The 22009-nt window shown below is 34.7% G+C and overlaps 1 protein-coding gene across 7 annotated transcripts in view; it reads left to right on the forward strand.

The window, feature by feature from the left end:
- The window catches only part of LOC145664180 (AMP deaminase 2-like), a gene marked incomplete at its 3' end in the record, with an annotated part of 333717 nt that overhangs the window by 255057 nt on the left and 56651 nt on the right, over positions 1-22009 (forward strand). For 6 of the 7 annotated variants that reach the window (XM_081730614.1, XM_081730616.1, XM_081730612.1 and 3 more), the window contains 2 exon segments: positions 8767-8911; positions 21645-21686. In XM_081730614.1, coding sequence (XP_081586740.1) covers positions 8767-8911; positions 21645-21686 — 187 coding nt within the window. 7 annotated transcript variants of the gene reach the window in all.

A 22009-nucleotide genomic window follows, 5' to 3' on the forward strand; every position in this document is an offset into this window, starting at 1 on the left:
ATCCTACAAGTGTGTCGTGCAACGACTAGGACATTAAATGGCGTTCAGATGAGATATTTCACCGTAAAAAGGGTTAGGTTGAATGGGGAAAACTACAGAGTTATTATTACATACATCCCACCATTCCCCATCAGCACCTGCAGTTTCCATTTTCTAACTCAGCAAATTCAATCATCCACCATTTTAAATGCATTTTTAGGTTTCAGTTCAGAAAAAATAAATTACATACGTAAATAGCATTTTTTTCTTTCAGTCATAATGTGTTCAAATGGATTTTTAATTCATCACTATGGAACTTTTTCCTTACAACTTTCAAAATAATAATAATAATAATAATAGAAAAACAACTACCATCAAAATTTAGTCTGTAGGGCCTAGCACTGTATTTAATTAGCAACTTCTATGAAGTAAGGTAGCTATGATATAACAAATAACGGACATGGAATCTAGAGAGATTTCATAAGAACTGTATTACTTGGGAAATTTTAATAAGTAAGGAATATGGATTGCGATTTCAGTTAAATTGAGATATCAAAATTGAAACTGAGAGGGGAAGTAGTTTTACATATTAATTAACACACACACACACACACACACACATATATATATATATATATATATATATATATATATATATATATATATATATATATATATATATATATATATATATAATATACACTCAGTCCGTTCCATAAGTTCCGGGACTACCTCGAAATAATGTAGTTTCTTCCCGCACTACACGCTAGCGGGACCAGTCATAAACACTCTGGAACGCCCGAGGAAGATCGTAAAATGGAATGCTTTTCAGCACCCTCGTCATTTTTGCTTAAGGACGAGAGTTTTCAAGCGAATATAACGACGGTGTTGAACAGCATTTCATTTTACGATTTTCCTCTGACGTTTCGGAGTCTCTACGACCGGTCCCGCTAGTGTATGGTGAAAAAAAAAAGATGTGTAGAGAACTAACATCATAATATTTTTTCTGACATTAATTATTATTTCGTGGTAGTCCCGGAACTTATTTAATGCACTGTGCATTATAGAGAGACTCTCAGGTACATGAATGAAAAAGCTATGTTTAAACTAACGAGAACGAAAAAAAAAAAAAAAAAAAACAGTGTGTTTTAAATATAAAAATAAAGCATTCAGTTCTTATTTTGTTTTGACACCTTACAGTGTCGTCCTCAGACTCTTTCCTTGTGAAAATCCTAGCAATCGAGCTTTTCTTATGAACTAATTGAAGATCCTTTCAGTTTTCTACGTTACGCCCTCTTTCGTTTCAGTTTTGCTAGTCTACCCTTGTTCCCTTCAATTTCCCTATGCTTCGCTTTCTTTCCTTTCACTTTTTCTATGCTCCGCCTAATTTTGTTTCAATTTTGATTATCTGTTCCTCTACAGGTCTGTTGATGTTTTTCTTAAGTTGTTTTCCTCTTTTTTTTGTTATGCTTCTTTATGTTCATTTTTGTTCACTTATTCGTTTGGATATGTGCTTATCTTCTTTGCAACTGTGGTGAAAAAAAGAACAAGTACAGATGTAGAGACAAATGAGTATAGAAGTAAAAGAAGGGCGCATAAAAAAGATCCTAAGAAAAAAAGATGAGCCACGTGTAGCTGAACAGGTAGACGAAAGTAAAAGGAAAAAGACGGATCAGTTTAAAAAAAAAAAAAAGAAAGAAAGAAAGAAAGAAATTATCTAAACATTGTGTCAAAGGCGGGTCCAGTGGGGCGATCCCCCCAGAAGATGAAACTTTCTTATTTTACATATATAAATAAAACCCATCTTAGAGTTTGGAGCTCTTAAAAGTAGCTCTAAATAGCAGTATTACCCCCCCCCCCAAGAAGTCCGTCCTGGATCAGCCCCTGCATTGTGTATAAGGAAAGTCAATTCCTAGGTTTTTCAGTATAGGAACAATCTGAGAACGGTATTGTTACGAAACATATCGAGAATTGTGTATTTTCTGTATATTTAGGGTTGCTCGCGAGACGAGACAGAATTTTCGTAACAAGGCACAAGACGAGACAACTCTCCAATAGAAATTGATGCACTTTTCGACGTGAGAGAGTCTCAACACTTTGTCTCGTAGGGAACTTTACTTAACTCAGCAAAACTTATCTACAAGATGGAAACGAGGCAAGATATTGCACACGTAAATTGGGAAACCAATTAGGAAATAGTAACAGAAGTTTAAAAAGGTGTTTAGTTAGACTAAGAAGTTGTGGTTTTAGAAATGCGATAAAATGTATATAGGATGGCTAAAGCATTTACTTGATTTCCGAATTTCTATTGAAGCGTAACAAACTTCAGCCAGCGTTGATCACGAGATAGGTAAAGTAGGTATCCTACTAAAACCATGTGCGATAAAGATCGTAATCGAAGCAAGAAGCAGCTCTACAGTCTGTGCCGCCGAGGAAGGTTATGCTTGCTTTTCTGGGATTGGAAGACCTTTTGTATATATGAACTGCCGCTGGCGGGCAGAACAATGGACTCGGATGTTGACAGTTAGTGCGAGTGCACTAGCAGTTTAAAAGAAATGGCCGGAACTGTTCAACAGAAAGGGTGTCGTATAACACGTTGACAACACTAGACCGCATGCGTATTTAATAACTCCTCAGAAATTGGGTAAGTTGGCTGTAAAGTTTTAATGCGTCCACCGTATAGCCCGAACCTGACACCGTCATCCTAATTTTTTTTCGGAGTCTTCAGAAGTCTCTGAAAAGTGTTAGTTTCAAAGGAGGGCTGTGAAAAGCACGTGTCATACTGTTTTGACCAGAAACCATATGAATTCTCTAGTAACGGAATTATTGTGTTGCCGGAAAATTGCAGAAGGTCATTGAACAAAGTGCTAAATATGTGAATTGCGTAATGTTATTTTCAAATCACAATAAATGTATTCCAAACTTTCATCTCCAAGGGCTCAATACTTTTTAGACAACCTGCTATACTAACTCTTGTATACAACTTTCTGAAGCTGTTTTATGTAACGTGTAGCGATAAAATTAAATTTTTACAAATGAGACTTTTCTCAAGAACTACCACTGAAAATCACGCGGTGCACTGAAGCTTCTTAATTCGAGGATAATCACGTATCAGTAATTACATAATAGAAGGTGATATGTACATATACTATTGGTTTGCCCGTTCTTCGCATGGGGAGAATACGTTTCATTTTGGACGCAAAGGGCAATTGGTGTCAAATTTGGATTTAAACGGCATTAGAAGTGTCACTATTCATCTCAATGATCCCGAAAACTATGGATTCGACAATAATATGTGTCATTTTCGATTATATTTTAGTATAAATATCTCCCACTTACCCCTCCCCAAGTTGTAGGCCTGAATTTGGATTTTAACAGCATTCGAAGTGTCTCAGTTCATGTCAGCCACCCCGGAAACTATGAATTCGATACTAATACCGGTCATTTTCAATCAATTTTAAATATCTTCCCCTTCGCCCTCCCCTAAGCTGTACCGTCAAAGTAAAAATGATAAAATTTATCCAAGGCCCGAACCTCATCTATGCTATAAATTTGATCGAGATCGGTCGGCTGGTACGAAGTCATAGACATAGTCACTTTCAATTTTATATATTAGCTATATAAAATCGAACCATAGCCTCCACAAGAGTTTGAACTGTTGTAACGACAGTGCCCGTGGCCAAGAGAACCTCCAGGCAAAAGGGAGAGGGGTCAAAAATTATAAAATAACGTTATCGTGAATCTAACTTTACCCTCGTACGAAAGACACGCGCTGTAACCACTAGACCAGTTTATTCATTTATAAATTGAGGAGTTTGATGCAATAAGGGCATAAGTCTGAAACATGCAGTTGGAGAAAAACAATGTTGAAAATTTGAGTAATGCTTTTTTCTTACATAAAACAATGTAATATGCAGCATTTTATTCCGATATTGAGTTGACATTTTGACAATAGGCTAAACAAGCATGGTGAAAGCCACTTATGCGTTTGATGCAAAAAGGGAGTAATCTCGCTTACGCCCTTATTACATCAAATTTCTCAATTTAGAGCCTACATTTTATTTTCATTATTCAATAATTTTTAGGAAGAGGAGACCCTAAAGGGGAGGACGAACCGGGCCAGTCCACCCCTGGAGATCCCGATGATAATATGATGCGTTAGATGTATTTTCAAATTGGCGAGAAAGTTAAGAAAAAAAATATTTTTCGGTTTCGGTATAAAGTCGTCAACTTGCACCTATAAAATCTACATCCTATTATTAGTAAAGTTTCGTTTCAGGCGCAGGAGAGCACAATAGAATAACATATTTCATTGTGTTTTTGCTTGTTCTTCTGTTCGTCCTCGGGAGCTAAGTGGCGTCGTGTGTGCGCCCGCGAATTGATTTCATTGCAGTACCACGATGGGAGCCTTTCAACCGCAGAGAAGATAAAATTTGTGTCGGCGAGTTATCCATCCACAGGGTAAGAGGAAAAAGCTCAGTAGGGCGCTCGATCACATCACTTTTTTTTATTTTTTTATTTCGTGTTTCCATCAACGATAACCTCCTCCCCCTTCCAAACACTTTCTTTTTCTGATAAACATCGTTGCTTGATAGACTAATAATGTTTGCGTGAACGTCTCCCTTGAGTCCTGTAAGGTCTTGATGTTCACTTCCTGTAAATAATAGTCCTACGCCTTACGTCCATTACCCCAAGACGGTACATACAGGACAAGATGGGAAGACGATACTTTCTTGCTAATGGTGAACGTGCTTTGTTCACGGATCGTTTAGTTTTCTACAGCACATTCACTATTTCGTGAAATCATGAAAAAGAAATCGGGCCTTATGCATAGTCGTTTTGACGTATGATTAGCATCATACTAAACGCCTGACTACTGCAGGAAACATGTTAGTCGAACTCTTTAGTATGGCACTGATCGCGCGTCAGAACGACTCTGCATAGGGCCTATCATGTCTAAATATTCCGTTATTTGCCTAAAAAATTATTAAACTAGAAATAAATAAATCCTTTGGAAACGTCGGATTTATGAGCTAGGGAGTTAGTTAATGGGAAAGAAGTTTTGCTTGATTTTTCTTTGGATTTTGTGGTATCTTATATTGGAACGAGTTATCCTTCTAACAACCAGATAAATTGAACATCTTAACTCCGAAATGGACGAGTGTGGCAGGACGGAGTTGAAACCGACGGCTTATCAGAGGTTACTGTTAATTTGGAACTACGTATATTGGTATGTAATTTTAATGTAGTATCAGGGGCGGCTCTGTAATGTAGTCACAAAGTCACATTCCTTCCCAATTAATACAAAAAATAACAACTATAAAATAATTGTAGACATTTATTCCTGAATAGGAATAAAGAGCAACGGAACAAAATGTTTAGTTATTTTATTATGGAATCTGCGTCCTAATTGATATCTACAATGGATTTTGCAACCTAGCATAAATCACGATGCTTGATGTTACCCACTGTTCACATGTTCTGGAATGGCTCTTTCTCCCGTTATCCTGCTTCAGAGAACCGCTGTTTAAACACCTCCCGTACGTATAATGTAATCACATTTCCAACGTGACTGAAAAAAGTGCATCTAGCTACTTTCTTACGGCTGACGGGAAAAGAGAGAAGGCGGACAGGAGGGTGGGGTCTCTCTGCTCTGCTGGTTTTGCGCGCTTCACACAATGAAAGTGGGAGAAAAAACTGCTTGTCGCCCTACAAGACTGACTCATATTGTTTCAAGCGCGAGAGGACTCCGTAATGCGTGCGACGCTCATATACAAATTATATATATATAAACTTTCTTAATACACTTTACAATTTCAGAATTTAATAACATGTGATGTAGGTTTACGTTTTTTTTTTTTTTTAATTATTATTATTTCAAACATTTAGGGAACGAATGGATATTCGTGAATTACCTTTAAAATGTTGTGAAAACAAGCATGTGAAGCTACATACGAATATATAAATGTTAGACTTGTAATATATAAAAAAAAACTATAAAATAGTCAATTGTCAACTAATAAAGGCAGATTTAAGGCGGAGAAATTTACGAGAGTTCGTAAATTTGCTCCTCGCTAGACTTGCAGAATTTCACGCATATTTCCTTGTGGGTGTATGGTTAGCAAACACGTATTTCACGTAAGATATGTGGGTTCGATTCTCGGTAGGAGCGTATGAGATTCAAATTCTGCATTAAACAGCAGGTCTACCTAGAGATGATATCTTTTCTTGAGATACTGAGTCGATTAAAAAAAACAGCTTATTGTTATATATTACCGTTTTTGTTCTATATATATACGGTATATAGCGAATAATGTTGAAACTGGAAACTGGTGATCTCTCCCACTTTCGGTTTGAATTGAGGGTTAACGGAAGAGAGAAAACTTACTCTTCGGACGCTGAATCGATAACAAAAATACAGTTACTCGATCTATTACCGTTTTTGCTCTGGTACCTATCAACAGAGGAACGGATGGACAGCTGTTCTATGTAAGACTTCCGACATTTATGCATAACATAATTTGGAAATTGAGAAAAGAAATAATCACTATAGTACATTGTAATTTTCATTCTCTCATTTTGAAATTTTGATGTTCGTATTGGTAAACTTTAAATTCGGAGAGTGCATGTTTAAGTGGAGTGGAGAGGGACATGTCAGGGAAAGAAGTGAACGAAATATAATAGGAAGGGTATTATTATTATTAGACTTGTGACATATTCCCCATCAAATAATTTTGGCTACCCCTATGCAACTAATGGCTAAAAATTTCGAATCCCTTTAGTTAGAGATAATGTTCTTCTGACAGTTTTGTGTATCACTTGAGAGATCATTGTTTTCAAGAACTTAAGATCACAACAGCTAATGAATGTCAAACACTATCACTGAAAGTTGTGCTGACGTTGGAATGATAAAAGAATTGTGTTTGTCAGCTTCTGATGAAATGTTGGCAGGTGTTTTTTCTAGATTAATTGCGACTTAATTTTATTCGCTGTGATGGTCTCTTTTCTTACCTGTCACAAGTGTGTTACACATCACGAAAATCTCGTTATACAAAAAGTTAACTATAAGGAAGGGCAGACTTTCTCTTTTAGGACTTTAGCAAGTTGAAATCATACAAACTAGAGAGTTTTTTTTTTAAAAAAAGGAAAATACTATATCAATAATGCATTTTTCGAAAAAAAAAATACACAAAATAAACTTTTTGTCGAAAAGCATGAATAATTTGTGTCACTAGGCGTTAATTACTAGAATCTTCAAAACTCTCAATGTCAAGCAGTCAAATACAGAACAAAACTTTCCATATAATTTTTTGTAAACCCGATAATTATTAGTCTATGATGTTTTCTTTTTCTTTTTAATTTGATAGTGGTCGTCATTAAGCAAAGCTTTTTTTTTTTTTTTTTTTTTTTAACAAACAGCAATGGAATGACAGACTTGCAGATAGTTTGCCTGTAAAACCACCGACTACACTAGTAGTTCTTAACCGATATGTCGCAACATGCTGGTGTGTCACACAGTCCCCTAAGGTGTGTCGCGAAATTTTAGAATTTAAGGATCATGAAGAATTTAATAATAATTAGTTAAAATCGAGACAGACTATATCAGTCAACACCTCCAGTGGTAGCAATAATGCTTAATGCTATATAGAGTCATTATAAAAACTAATTGGTTTCACTATTATAATAGATATTTATTATTATTATTATTATTGATATCAAATAAGTATGTCGCGATGTGCTGGACGTTCTGTAAAGTATGTCGTCAGTCAAAAAGGTTGAGAACCACTGGACTACGTTATCGCTGTTTTTGTTTGCCTGTCATCACTCTTTTATCAACGTCAGATTACCTACAGATCTTTCCACTCTCACCGAGGAAGATGAGAAGACGACGACGTAGATTACAGAGCATTGAGTTGGAAATGACTTGGATATATGATAGGCGTTAAAAAATCTGTTTGAGTCAGGAGGACTGTACTAATGAGGTAATTCGTAGCTGGCTTTCAAAATACTAATTACTACTTCATTTTATGTGGGAAGGAGTCTTGTTCCCCAAACCCTTTAGGAACAGCAGACGTTAACACATTCCGGCTGGCTATGTCCCTCGTAGAACAAATGTCTATTAAGATAGATTCTTTTTACATTTATATAGCAAGCTTCGTAATTTTCAAAAATGTTTTAAAATTATATATATATATATGAGTGTGCCTTTTCTACGAATTTGGGAAAAACACCAAAAGAAATCTTCGTCTGTAAAGTGTTGATAATATTAAACCGTACAGTGTTAAGTACCGGTATCAGGAACGATTATTGTGTTTGCAACGTGCTTCTCTTCCTAGTGGACAACTCTCCTCGAGTGTCTCAGAGTCTCTACGACCAGTCTCTCGAGAATGTGGCGTGGGAAGGGATGCATGTAGTAAATTAACGTGGTAAAACATTTTTCTGACATCGTTTAGTATTTTATTTCGGGAAAGTCGCGGAACTTATTGAACGCATTGTGCAATCTGAATAGATGACGACCCGAAAGCCTCTTTTTTTCGGCATGAGGGACCATGAAACATGTAAATCCATTAAAATCTCAATATTTCCTTCTCTTCTATTGTAGCTCGAAATTAAAATAGAAAACATGCCATATAATTAAATACACACTGTACATTTCAAGCAATCAATTTGTTCAACTTATAATGAAAAAAATACTCAAACCTTTTTAAAAAATATAGTAGTGACTTAATATTGTTCTTGTTCATCTGTTTAGTGTATATTTTTTAAAAAGTAAGGTTCTCATTACAGGGTTGAACAAGAGAAGCGCAGCACACTAGACCAGCAATCGATTGCATTAGTTCCAGACGATGGAGATCATTCATTTAAGTTGGATGAACATGATTTTGTCCCTCATTTCCAGAGGGTGTCCATCAGTGGTGAGGACACCAGTGCGGTAAGTTGTAGTTTCAACCTTTTCATATTAATAATGTTATCGTTCTTTACGTATTATTGTCTTTTTCTTAAAATATTAATTTTAATTCTGTATGTTTTGTTCGTTTTTTCTTTCTTTCGTGTTTTGCCACTTATTTATTATTTTTTACCCATCCCAGGCTCATCTATGTGAAAAAAACTAATACCCTTGCACACATGTTTTGCAAGACTGTGTGTGCTTAGAAAGCAAATATTGTGTGTGAAGTGGCTGTTAAAGTTTGGAATTTTCTTTATCGTACGGGGTACTTGACGAATGCTTTTTTTCATCTCCTCAGAAAGCCACTGGTATTATTTAGTCCTACTCCTATGGAAATAACCGTCAACCAGCTGAGCATAACAGTTTTGTGTAGAATCCGATGTTCCCAACCACTCGAGCATACCTATAGTTTGATATTATTGTATCTCGAAACTACAATACTTTGGTCGAACACTTATGAGAAGAAGTCGCCAATGACTGGTTTTCAGATTGGAATATTAAAAGGTCTATATTAATTTCACTAGTTCACCTCTTGAGCTGCGAGAATCGTTAATTACTCTAATTTCTACTCCTTGAAATATCTCACAGTACTTTAGTCACAGTATTGTGTAAAAGTAGATTATTTCACAAAGTATAAAGGAATACTATTCTGTTTAATTATTTGTCATTGTTGGAAAATTCATATCCGGTCGGTACAAAGACTCTTCTTCCAAATTTTATTCAATGTTAAATAAAACCCAACTTCGTATTTTTGTTAAGTAGATTCAGTAATAATAATCTCAGTTTTACTTAAGAACTAAAGAATCAGGTAATATGCAAGTATTCAATCCTTTTAATCTTTATTTGGGTTCATATTCTTGTAAAAACATGGTGAATAGATTCTTAAACCAGAGTATGTAGTACCATATCCTTACAACTTCCTTACTGTTCTGCCGGGAGGCATTTCGAAATTTTGCACAGACATCACTGGGAAATCAAACACGTGGACATCCATGTTATTCTTTCAGATTAGCTTCTATCCCTAACTGTAGACAATGATTTCCTCTCCCACCCGTAGACAATGGTATCTCCGAGAGAATGTTCATAAGGTAGCCAACAGACTGTATGTACGTGCACCATTGCAGTATTTTGATGTCTGGCAGCAAGACAAAATTAAAATGTTGGAATATGTGGAAAATCCAGAAACTGACTCCAGACATATCGAGTCCTAGGCACTCCTTAAACTGAGGAATAATGGAGAATGATTTTGCATCGTATTGGTACGGGGCTTGAAGAAAGCAGGCCTATAGCACCTGATCATCAAGATGCTATCCAAAAACGCCCGGTCACCATCAGGTGCGTGTGTTCCTGTGTGGAGACCCGAAGCTGCATTTTAATCATATTCCTTACAGAAGATGAAACCGTGGGTTCGGAACATTGCTGGGTCAGATTACTAGAAATGAATCACAATGTCATCGCAAACAGACAAGGTATCAAAGTTTTGCAACAAAATTATTGACATACAGCCAGAGCTTTTCTGTATTTGCCATTGTCATCACTTACACCTCTGTCCTCATGTGGACTGTAATCTGTTTGGTAAGCGATTTCAAAACTACAGAGATACATTGAGTGATGTCACAGCTACAGTTCTTTCATCATGGGATTCACACTTAGGCATAACATTGGCACCAATGTTAGTAGCTGCCGATGTCGAGAACTACTGCTTCGGCTAATTGTTCATTGCGTTTATTAATATTTGTGTGTATATAGTAAGTGTAAAAACGGTCACCTCCCGGCTATTTCAAATGCTCCAACTTTGCTTTGCGAACGAAGTAGTCCAACAATAGCGTATTCTACCTACATTTGAGATGACCTCAGTTACGGTTCACTTTCAAGTAGAGCGCGAGACCTTTTTTGAGCATTATGCACAGGGCCATCCACGTGGGTTCACAATAGCATTAATTATCCCCTGTTGGTGGTTTGAATTAAGTCGTGTTTGCCCTTCTCCTTTATTGGTATTGGTTCCCGAACATTACGTTGATACTGTGTAGGTTAATGGAATTTATCTGCGCTGGGCAGTGTGCGAATTGGTACTTTTCTCAAGGGAGGATAAATATGGGTATATAACTCAGGTATGCTATACATAATAATAATAATAATAATAATAATAATAATAATAATAATAATAATAATAATATTATAATAATAATAATAATAATAATAATAATAATAATAATATAATAATAATAATAACAATAATAACAATAATAATAATAATAATAATAATAATAATAATAATAATAATAATAATAATAATAATAATAATAATAATAATAATAATATAATAAATCAGAAAGTCAGATAGTAATGTATGTTGTCGCAAAAAAGACATTGGTAAAATAGATCGTATTATTTTTGCACTTGAGAAAGTTAAGGCAGGTCATATATTTAAAAAAAAAAAAAAATGTATAGACATGTGAGATACGGTCCTTTCTAAGTCAAAAACATTTTGGCTATGAATGATTGCAATTTAACACATTTGATCATTGAATTTATACAAATAAATGACACTTTTTTTTTTTTTTTTTTTTTTTTAATAGATGAAGTATCTAGCGAAAGTGGACAAGAATATAATAAGAAGGAATTGATTTTACTATGTATACATAAATTTACAAAATCAGGGAAATACTTTCCAACACGTTCAAAAATCCACATATGAAAACCTTGAAAGATTACCAAAAAATGTTGTAACCATAAACATAATAATCATAGCAACAATCTAGAGATGTCAAAATAAGAGAAAATTAACTTCTTCCAAGGATTTCTTTACACACAGGGAACCACAACGAAATATAACGCATTATTATATGAAGGGTCTTACAATAACATTATCGTATTACAAAAATAGTGTAATAGAGGACTTAGCTAACACAGCTACCTCTCAATAATGTAGAAAACCCTAGAAAAGATTGAAATAGAAAAAAAGGTCCTTCAAGATAATGCTTCTTCTTCCTACGTGATTCATGAAATTCAAATTATTAGGTTAACGTCACATTTCAAGACGATTCGCGTTAAAATTTTATCTGGCTGTTTGATTTGACGGCATTAGTGCTGTATCGCCGGACCAATTTGAAAATCGAAGAAAAGTACGAAAATGTACTTAATTGGGTTATATTTGGTTAGATTACATTAAGTCACGTAAGATTACGTTACATTAGGCAAGTAGTATTATTATACGGATCCATAGGATAAGTAATAGTAGTAGGAACGGATTAGACGCCCCGCAGGTGTTGGTTTGGTTCTTTTCTCGACATGAAATGGGCAAATTAAAGATTTCTCAAATTTTTCTCTGCATTTTACAATCTATGGATCCGTATAGTAAAACAAGTGTACCTCTCCGCAAAATAGTCTATCCATCTCGACATACAGTACCGCTTACAACATCAAAAACAACCAACAAACACAACCACTTTTTTAACTTTTATTATTCCCCTTACTTGACTTTCACTCATTCTTCCTCACGAACTTAAATTCTCCAATTGACCCGATAAATTTCCTAAAATTGGTCCGACGATACAGCACTTAACCCGATTTGACAGTTATATAGAGAAATTAAAGTAAAATAAAATAAGCATGACTACGAGCAAAAAAGTTCATTGTAATAATCAATATAAGTTTGTATTGCTCCCTTTTGTTCACGCAACGGTTTGATAGTATTTGTAATGCCACGCTATCGATATTGATCATTATGACAGGCGATAGGTGACACTTACTAAAGCCCTTGAGTCGCCACTAGAAACATTGTTCTAGAAAAATATACTTCAACGCATCCAGATTCGTTGAACGAGTTGACCTTACCCCAGAGAGTCGACGTAACCTAAGATTTTCCAAACCTTTGCATCTGAAGGTAATAGATTTAAAATTGTAGTTGATTTAAAGGATTATGACATGAAACATGAACTCTCTATATGCAAACATACTTAACTTCTGAAAACAAGCAACAAAGTAGTTTCAAATTTTATGGTTTATATTTTGTTTCCAAAATAGTAAGGTTCAATAATGATTAATTACAATAACTAAAACAGTTCCTGAACTGACAAACGTATTTCAAATTATGTCATAATTTCATTACTTTCCATCATCGTCATTAATCTTCAACTTTAGATGTTGGTCATGATCATAAATAATTGGTTAGACTTCTTTCTACGATGACTTTTCAGATGTATTGACTTCAATTAGTTAACTTTCATGAATTATAAATTAAAATAATTGTGTTTGTTATCTTGTAGCTTAATATATAAAACAATTATATGTGTTATTCAGATTCCTTAATTATTTTATCATTTCACTTATTTATACATTCATTTCTTCGTACGTAGCTCTATTATTTATTTATAAATTACTTATTATTTATTTATTATTTTCTTATCTTATTCTTCATATTACTCACTTTTCATATTACGTATTTTTATTCATCGCTACAGATTACAATTACACAATTAGACTTGCACTTCCTTTCATGAAAATTCATAAAATCCATATTTATAAAAAGATTTCATCGCTTCAGAAGGTTTGGCGTTTATTCTCCAATCAACAATCAACTTAATCGTCATTTCATGACTAAAATTATAAGTAACGTCAGACACAAACATCTATGTTTTCTACGAAATACTGATATCAAAATTTAGACATTTTTATTACTAGTAAACACAATTAAATGTCCCACATTTGAGAATTATTAGTATTAGTTTATGTATACAGAAATTTAGATTTGGCTTCAAGATTTAACTTAATGCATTATGAAGAACATTTGGGAGAAAGCTGTGGCATGATAATCCTGCCGGAATTAGCTAGTTATTCCTGTTTCATTATTACTCTCACTTATGCCACAAATAAATATTAATCTAATTTGTTATAATTATTTTATAACGTTTAAAACGTATTCTAAATACTTATTCAGATTCGTATCCGTTTTGTGACTTCAGAAACATAATCAAAATCTAGGAAATTGGATTTAGAATTCACTTGCTAAATTACCTTCTTACTTGTAATCTTAATAATTACAATTTTTTCTTCTTTTAGCAAATGTACATTGGCACCAAAATTATTTCACATTGCCAATCACTAGTCTGTAACCTTCGGTGCAGGTTCAGATTACCTCAACTAAAACAAAATATAATTAAACTAACAAATAACATTGAAACATAAATAATAAACATAACTGTGCAGGTCAATCATACATATAAGCACCATTAAACATCAGTGACCTGAAAAATTGTGATGTAAAAGCGAAAGCTGGAGCATCACAAGTTCATAAAGTCTCAAACGTCATAACTAATATATTGCAACATTGCAGGTCGTTTTGTTCTTGTGTTTTACGAAACAAGGGTATTGAGTAATCCTATGGTCTTAGTAGAATCTCTTGGATGAGTCGTGTACAGTGGTTCATGTAAAGCCATTATATAGTTCAAATTCCATTGTTGTTACAGCAAATACGAAATAAGTACGAGTGTCCCGAGCCTACAGGTGTGCTTTTGTCGCACCGCTAGAAAGAATTCTTGAAAAGTTATAGTTCTTCCACTAATTTCCTTCTTATTGTCTCCTGAAAGGCTTCCACTGGGCGACATGAAAAATCTCATTTGGCGTAGATCAAATTCAAGGGGTACATAATAATTGTTGAAAATTCAAAATTATTTTACGATTTGCATAAAAATACGGCTTTCAGATATGTAGCATAAAAACTACAGTTCAAAAACAAACAAAGACGTGCTAGGTGGTCATTAAAAAAATGAATGCTATCTAACGGAGTCGGGGCAGGGCGAAGCTGGAGGTCCCAGACGGTTGTGCGTCCACAGGGAGGAGGCGCGTTAGCGATGGTTTGTATGCGCGCAAGTGAAGGCAGTGGATAGAAATAGGTTTCTATAATGATAAGTGTTTCAATACCACTTGTCATAGTGTCATACTAGTAACACATCACTTGTAAACAAATACGGGTTCTGTATACCGTGTAGAAATATGCCGCCGGTGGAAAATAACATCTAATAGCGCCATCTTTCATATGCACTCATTTTATCCATCGAAAACCACTTGTAACGATTTCACACTAGTAACCCGACACTTGTAAATTGAAATACAGCTGTATTACTTTATCCTGCCACCTGCAGAAATTTGTTCCTTATAAGTTATAAACATGACTTTTTATGTAAAGTATTGAATTTTACCTGTAAATCTTTCAACATGTGGTGCGCCAAAACTACACTGTTAACAAGGAGCGCGCTCCTTAAAAGAGAGTTTACTGCGCTTAAAGATATTTTACCATATTTAAATTCTTGCCGCATTGTACCATTGGTAAAATTTCAGATGTACTGAGACCAGAATGTAGATTTTGCACCCTCTGGAGATGGAATGAATACAATTGCTCCTCATTTGGTGTTAACCATACTCATGAGCGTTCGTGGGGATTTGTAGGAGTTTGTAGTATTTTTTAAAAATATAGGTTTTTGGCATATAACAGTCAGGCGAAGGAAATGGAATGCTGAGGCTGATTTGCTTTACCATTCAGGTATTCACAGTCACGACGTAGTTTTCAGCAAAAAGACAGATGCTTTTGTATGAGCTGACCACCTAGTGCATATAATAAGCATTTTTACAACGGAAATTGGAAACGTAAAGATATGAAGAAAAAAGGGAAAACCAAAATTAGGAAATATTACTCGTGCCCGGAACAGTAATCAAAATTATTGATTCACTGAATTCCAGGGAGGGGTCACGGGTCGCTCTTGCCTCTCTTTCTTGCGGATGTTCATAGTCATACCCGTGTTTTGTGCTAGTTGTTGGTGTGCGCTGATCCATTTCAAGAATTCGTTCCTATTTCTCCACACTTTGAATTTCTCGTTTAGATGTTGGAAGCATACCATATTCATACAAGAACTGAAATATTCTCCATTATACTAAAGCCTGTGACAAACATCTTGGCATTTCAGCTAAACGAATAATACGCAAGCTCTGGCGCAACGTTGCCAAGTGGTAAAGGGGTGTGGCTATGGCTAAGCAGACAAACTACAGCGCGATCAGGTGACAGGGAATAGACGTGGATGTGTACAAAATAAACGTGGCAATACCGCTGGCCTCTCATTTGCTAGGAGCATTTAAAGGGAACTTGGAGCGCCGCCTTAAAATGCCAATATGTTTGTCATGCCGTTTAGTTTTGCCTATTGTGTACTATAATTAAATGTTAAACTAATGATTGAGCAAAACAAACAGTTTTATTTTTTTAAAAAAAATATCATGTAAAAGTTTCGCCGGTTCGATCCCAGCCCCCCGCTAAGTGAACTGTGTGGTGGACAAACACCGTGTGCGTGGGTTTCTTCGGGGCTCTCCCGTTTCCTCCCACTTTCTTCATTCCACCATTTCATTCATTACTCATCATCACTATCTCCTTTAGCCCAACCAGCATAATCGTGGGACGTAAAACTCAAATATTTCATTTCATTTTCAAAAGTTTCGCCAACTAAAGTCCGGGCGGGGGGATTTAGCACCTTTTGTATCTGTTCTGGTTTCTTTGTATATCTCAAGGGGCTGTCAGTTATCAGTCACGTTACAGGTATGCATTAGCTGTCTCATAGCACAGAAAAGATATTCTTTTATGTTCGTAATGTATAATATCAATGTTTTATTATGTTAATGCTCATATAGACCACATTTTCTGAATTAAGCCAAAGTGTTATACGATATTAGATTTATATATATATATAATATGATTTTTCGGCGGTACGCAACGGTACGACGCACCGACACCTTTATGAAGAAAACTATTTTCTCTTCTGTCTTAAAAAGAGGTTAACGAGAAACTTTGAAAATACCAATTAATAAATATATAGGACTAGTTTTATTGAAAATCAGTTTTTATTGTTTTAATTTCTCGTGTTTTCATTTTAGAGAAAGAGCTACGAGTTTTTGTTCCTTCTTGAAATCAGCTAATTGTATTCAGGGACTAGAAATATTTAGGCCCTTCTGTCTCTCGCTCGCTGGCACGTCCTCGCACTTCCTTTTTCGCAGGGTAATATAAATCATAAAGGCTTTGAACCCATCAGATGCCTTTTGAAAACAAGCAATAGCAGCTTACTTTTGCCCGTTTACAGAAAGAGAAAAAAAAAACAAGAAATAAATTACTAAGAAATATTGTCATTACGTTTATTGTATTGTAAAATTAAAATGTAAGAATCACATTTTTAAAGCATCTTAATATATGTACGTAAGAGTTTTTAGTTACAAAACTTCAGTGATATGCTACTACTAAAAATAATAATACCCTGAAAGGTATGCGGTTTTTTAACCATTATGAACCTGGGGTCCAGCGTACCGGATATATATAATGATAGTAGGTATGTATAATGCCTAGTTGATGGTAGGTATGGTAGGTATTCACCACATAACATAATGAAAGTACGTTTGCTTTGCTCAGTGATTAGTTGAAGAATTGGAAGTATAAACACACTACTATCTGAAATTAATTCATTAGGAAAATGTCGATACTTTTCAACAGTAGCAGAAGCATTCCTATCGCAAAAGGTGTAAACGTAATGTATCAGAGTATTCTGCAGAACTAAAACTGTCAGGCAGTTTTAAATAAATAGAACGTAGAAAGCCCACCCTCGTCGTCTATTTCTTTGTAACGAGTGCGAAAGTCAGTCGTCACAGTATTAGCAGATCTCTGTCGCAGTGAATTCCACCAAAATCTCAGCTGTAGCTACTTTGCAAAGTAATTAGGTACGTGTAATTTCTCTCTCTCTCTCTCTCTCCAATAGTGTTATCAATTTTACTAGTATTATTATAAGTTAATGACGTCATGCCTTCGGTTCACCGTATGCTATATGTTAAAAATCGGTTCCACAAATATTAATGCTCAAATCTAGATGTGGTTACGATCTGTTAATGGTAGTATGCTTGGTATGGGTTGGCGGTGTAGCTTGTTAAATATTGCACTATCGTAAAGGAAAAAGGTGAAAGCTGTCTGTAATTTATATACTATGTTGATATTGCTTAGTTAATAAATTATATTGTGCTTGACATGGAATAAATACCGGTACTTGATGGTTTTATATAATGAATTGTTATCTTATTTACCTTTAATACAACTCTTGTCTTAATAATGAAAAGTAAAGCACGTTCTTGTTTAGCATCATCATTATTATTATTCATTTTCACATATAAGCAGTCAGTGAACATAGGGGAGTGGTTATTGTTAACTATTAGGAAATATTGTTACTCAAAATAGATGATTATAATTATTACTGTATTGTTAGTATTATTATCAATTGTAGTAGTAAAGTAGTGATTTTGTTCTTAGAGTTCACATCTTTGTATTGTATATTAATTACTGTTGTCCAATAATCTATAGTATACACAAGAAAAATGTTGAATTATGTACTGTTCATTAAAATTAGTTCTTTTAGAAAAGAAAACAATATGTCAGCTATTATTATAGCAAACAACATAAAAGTATTCCTATGAGTCCAACAGACAAAACAATGTCTTTACTCAAATTTTCGTTGGAGACTGCGCTGCCACCCAAGAAGTGTAATTTAGTCTCAGGAACCGCTCTATCCTTTTCTCTTCATTGACACCACTGCAACATGCTATTTACTGATAGAAAGCCCACTTGTATTTACTAGTCATATCAAGTATGAAATGTATCCTTACAACAATTCCAGCATGTTTCATAAATATTTTAGTGAATGTTGTTTCAAATTAGCGAAAGGGTTAACTACCTCTCATCCAAAATCCATTCGATATAGAACACGTGAGTATAGGAACTTTTCTTTGTTCTTCATAGAATAGAATCCTGTATCACATTTCGCGGTTATGAAATCCTGAATTACCCATATATATATAATATTTCTATCGAAAACATTCGGTTTATCTCATGGAGATAGCAGCCTTGAGCAGTTTGCTTGCAATGTTTTAATAAATTTCACCCTTGTCGTTTCTGGGACCCGTCGTAAGCACGTCTGAAGTTGTTCTGCTTTTACGATTCAATTATATGTGTGCAACAACTGAAGTTTGCTACGTACCGTCTCCCTTCGGTTCTGGCTCCTAGAATAGTCCCTAAAAAAACAATTGATAACAAGCTGGTTCAGAGTTCATGTCGTGTTCAAGCGCAAATTAGCAACAATAAAAAAATAAATAAAAATTTAAAAAAAAAATGATACGACATGGGTAGCCTCAGTGGTTCGGAAATCCGGTTTGATTGTATTTTACTTTTGCACACATGTATGCATATATACGACTGGCAAGCTGATGATTGCATAAGTATTCACACACATACGAATAAAAAAGAAAAAAATATCTTAAATGAATTCTATTTATTGAATGTATGCGTATATATATGTAGTAAAAGAAAGGATATTGATAACACACAAATTTCCAATTGATAAAGCATGAATGTTTGAGCGAACAACACTACGCACACACTTCAGAAATATGAAACACTTAGTACAACAAGAAAAATACAAGGTATATGTATGACAAATGGAAGAACTTAGAATATAGCCCTTATGGTTATTCCTCTTATTACATGCACTAAAACACTGTTTACGTCGGAGTTGGGCTTTCACTGTAAAACAGGGACAGTAAGTATGGGGGTTGGGTAAAGCACTAATTTCCAGTGAGGTCTTGTTGTTTCAAGAACGACGCACTTTATAAAATTATACAGAACTAGCAGCGTTCACCCCGCTTCGCTGCGGTCACCCCGGAACGCAATAAACTTTGTTACTTAGATAATTTTTACTTTTTCGCTTTCAAGTGATATGATAAAAACCATAGAAGATTGCAGTAAATGTTAACATTATATCGCCTGTCATTTATGTTAACCCGCCCCGCTTCGCTGCGGTCACCCCCGAACGCAATAAACTTTGTTACTTAGATAATTTTTACTTTTTCGCTTTCAAGTGATATGATAAAAACCATTATAACGCCTGTCATTTATGTTAACCCGCCGAGTGACACGGTCATGCGGGTTGCATATACATACGTTTATTTTTATACCTATGATGAACTAACAAAGGAGGACACTTGAATGGTCAATTATCTCAAGACACTGGTAATTAAAAATTAAAGTGATATGATAAAAACCATCTAGGGTCCAAATCCTAATAACCCCCCAAAAATGAAAGAAATTGGTTCAGCCGTATTAGCGTGATGAGCGGACAAAGGATTTGTACGTTCTCTTTTATATATATAGATAGAAGATAGATTTTGTTCACTTTCTCTATTGAGGCTGTAGTTATAATCGCACAAAAAAATTAATACTTATTGGAAGTCATATGCATACTAGAATATAAAGAAGTTCGTCCAACGGAGGCTTTTACGTGCCTTACTTTATATGAACACCAAGCGCGAACTCCTCGCTTTTGCCAACACTCGGGGAGATCCCGTCATATTGTCTTTGGTTGGCAGTGTCTTTTAAGATTTGCTATGGAAAATTCACAAGTTTTTCATTCATAATTAATGCAAATATAGTTATGGTATATTGAATAGTTCTGGCAACACGTCTTTTAATCCCGTGAAAAACGAAGAACTCGAGATTGCAATTAAATAAGTATTGCAAACTAACTTTAAGAATTCAGTCTGTAACTAATTTTCACATACTAGTCCAATATAAAACAGTTTAATAAAAAAGAATAGAGACTGGCAGTTGTGGAGACTGACAATTCTGTCTGCAATTCTCACAGATTACAAGCACAGTTCTCACCGTAGTTGAGATAATAAAACGTCGGTGTGTCGGACTTGCACCTGTCAACAGTGTAACAATTTCATATCTAAAAAGGTTTCCAAGCGTTGATAATCATTTATATGAAAAGTATATACAAAATAGTCTTAGTAGCGAAAATCATGAGTTAGTAACTTCACTCAAGAAAAGAAAAAAGTTTGCTGTTTCGAAGCACTTTGCTAATGAGATAAACATTTAGTTCAATAAAGAATGATTCCTTTGTATTATGAACGGAGCCAGTAAGTCTGTGTGCAGAGAAAAGTAGTCGTTTCTCACCGGCTCCAAAGCATTCAAAGCAAAGCAAGAAAATAAGTTTTTCGTTCAATTGAATAAAATCTTAATTTTGCAAGATGATTAAAAATCGGCAAAACTATACAGTTTGTCCAAGAAGTGAGTTATTATGGCCGACCTGACGGTCAGGTTTTCGCCCTTGAAGTTTATATATATTCTAGTGTACGAAAACTTTTTAATCACTATAATTGTATCGCCTTTTTTTCACCGTGGACTTCTCCAATTTGTAGAACTATGAATACTTAGAGTGTTCTGACGTTGGCTATAATTTATTCTTCAAATCTATCTCTAGAAGTCGGACTTTAAATGAAAAAATATAACTAGAAAACCAAATCCTATTGCGAAAACAGATAGCGGAATAGGCAATCTGACACCGGTATCACGATGTGCGGTGCGTCGTTGGAATAATGCAACCATAACTTAACGAACAAGGTGTATTGTTGTTTTTTCTGAATCTTTTGATACTATATTTGGCACTTCAGTCAGATCAATATTTCATATCTGGTACAAATGTATAAATTTCCAACATTCACGTTTAGCGAGTTTGTGTGTTTTAATATTTTTCATTTTGCTGCTGTTATCATTGTTGGAATTTTAAATTTAATCTTTGTTTTGTAAACACCCATAAAACACATGCAGTTAAAGCTTAAGTAAATAATAATTTCTTGTTGTTTATAGATGATCTGCCGATGTCCTCTCATGACATCAGATAATAGTCAGGTTTGTTTTTCCTATATCATATCTTTTGTAGGGGAAATACAACATTTGCGGCCTAAAGACTGTTTCTTCTAGTCTGCATGCTGAGAAAAGAAAGCTAAAAATCCAACATTAAAATAAAAGGGAGTGCATGAGACAATATGTTTTGCAATATTATTTCTGTATTTTAACAGTAAATTATTTTCTTTTCCCTTATACAATTTCTGTTTCAGCATGTGCTTAATTTTCCTGACATAACGTGGAATACGTGGCTGTAGAGTTTTGAGTACATTTGGGCTTCTAATGTGTAACGTGATTCGTAGATTTTGTGTTTGTTTCTTAAGTAG

Source organism: Thermobia domestica, chromosome 11, assembly GCF_964235325.1.
Source record: "Thermobia domestica chromosome 11, izTheDome1.hap1.1, whole genome shotgun sequence".
Taxonomy (NCBI): domain Eukaryota; kingdom Metazoa; phylum Arthropoda; class Insecta; order Zygentoma; family Lepismatidae; genus Thermobia; species Thermobia domestica.